This window comes from Monosiga brevicollis, genomic scaffold (assembly GCF_000002865.3).
Source record: "Monosiga brevicollis MX1 MONBRscaffold_11 genomic scaffold, whole genome shotgun sequence".
Taxonomy (NCBI): domain Eukaryota; class Choanoflagellata; order Craspedida; family Salpingoecidae; genus Monosiga; species Monosiga brevicollis.
The window spans coordinates 1-1,160 of NW_001865048.1; the positions used below are offsets into that span (position 1 = coordinate 1).

Sequence of the window (1,160 nt, forward strand, 5' to 3'; positions counted from 1 at the left end):
ACATGCCTCACCTGCTTCTTCGTGTCACAAAAAATCAACATGCGATCCACGCGGCCCTCTTGCTCCAACAGGTCGTAGTGGCGTTCCACAAACATCTCAAATGCCTTTGTTGTTCCTTGTTGCACCCCTAGCCGAAGATCGGTTCGCATGGTTGGCATACGAAAGGTCTGGTACGAAGCGTCCTCCGTGCAATCCAGCTGTTGGAGCAGAGCCCGCTCATCTTTGGGGCAAAGCGTGCCAGTCAGGCCCACACACTTGACAGATGGGTCTTGGCGAAGATGGTCCAGCCGGCCTGGGCAGCGAACAAGGCTGTCTCGATAGCTAGTGTCCACGAGCATTGTGTGAACCTCGTCCATCACCAGCATGGCCAGACGCTTCTGCTGCACGAGAGTTTGCACCCACCTCATCCCATAGCCAACCAAAAAGTCGACCGTCATGACAATCACTTGAACGTTGACTTGCATGTCGCGGCCATCATTCTTAGCCCACTGCGATACAATGTCTGCCTGCTCGAAGCGGCGGCACAAGTCTCTGGCAAGCTCACGAAGCGGGACTACCCACACCACGACCTTGCGTGGCTGGAGGTGAGCGAGTGTACACAGCGTCTTGCCCATGCCCGTCGGGGCCACGGCCAGCAGCCAGCCATCCTGGGCTTCGTGCCGAGTCACAGCCTGTGCCAATCGATACTGATCCCAGTCGCGAAATGTTGTCTTCCACGCTTGCCGCACACATTGAGCTAGCCAAATCTGATCCTCATACTCTTGTTGTTGCGTTTGGTCATTGTGCTGGCTTGGCTCTTGCTGCAAGGCCGTCGACGCAGCCTCTTTCACGGCTCGCGGCACGGCAACTGGCATGGACGATTCGGCTGCCTCGGCTTCGTCTAAATCCAACCCGGCAATGATATCGTCAATGTCATCCTCAGCATCAAGGCAGGCTTCAACCTCGAGATCTGTTTGCGTGCCCACGGTCGCTTGCACCTGTGTGCTGGCGTTCCTGACCCGAGACGACTGGATGACCACCTGTTTATGAACCACTTGTTGCACGCAGGTCTGTCCATCTACGGCCTCAGCTTGGATCTGATTCTCTACATCTACCAGCTTCATGAGCTTGTGCCATTCTTCAGACACAAACTGATGGCCGTACTGTGCTTCACTGGACAC

General features: G+C 55.8%; 1 protein-coding gene across 1 annotated transcript; it reads right to left on the minus strand.

Annotated features, from left to right (window-relative positions):
- Positions 1-11: 11 nt before the first annotated feature.
- On the minus strand, positions 12-1,103 carry MONBRDRAFT_25601 (uncharacterized protein; the record flags this gene model as incomplete). Its single annotated transcript, XM_001746097.1, has 1 exon — positions 12-1,103. A coding segment is annotated over one exon (1,092 nt), but the record flags the coding sequence as incomplete, so codon positions are not given.
- Between the last annotated feature and the right edge of the window lie 57 nt (positions 1,104-1,160).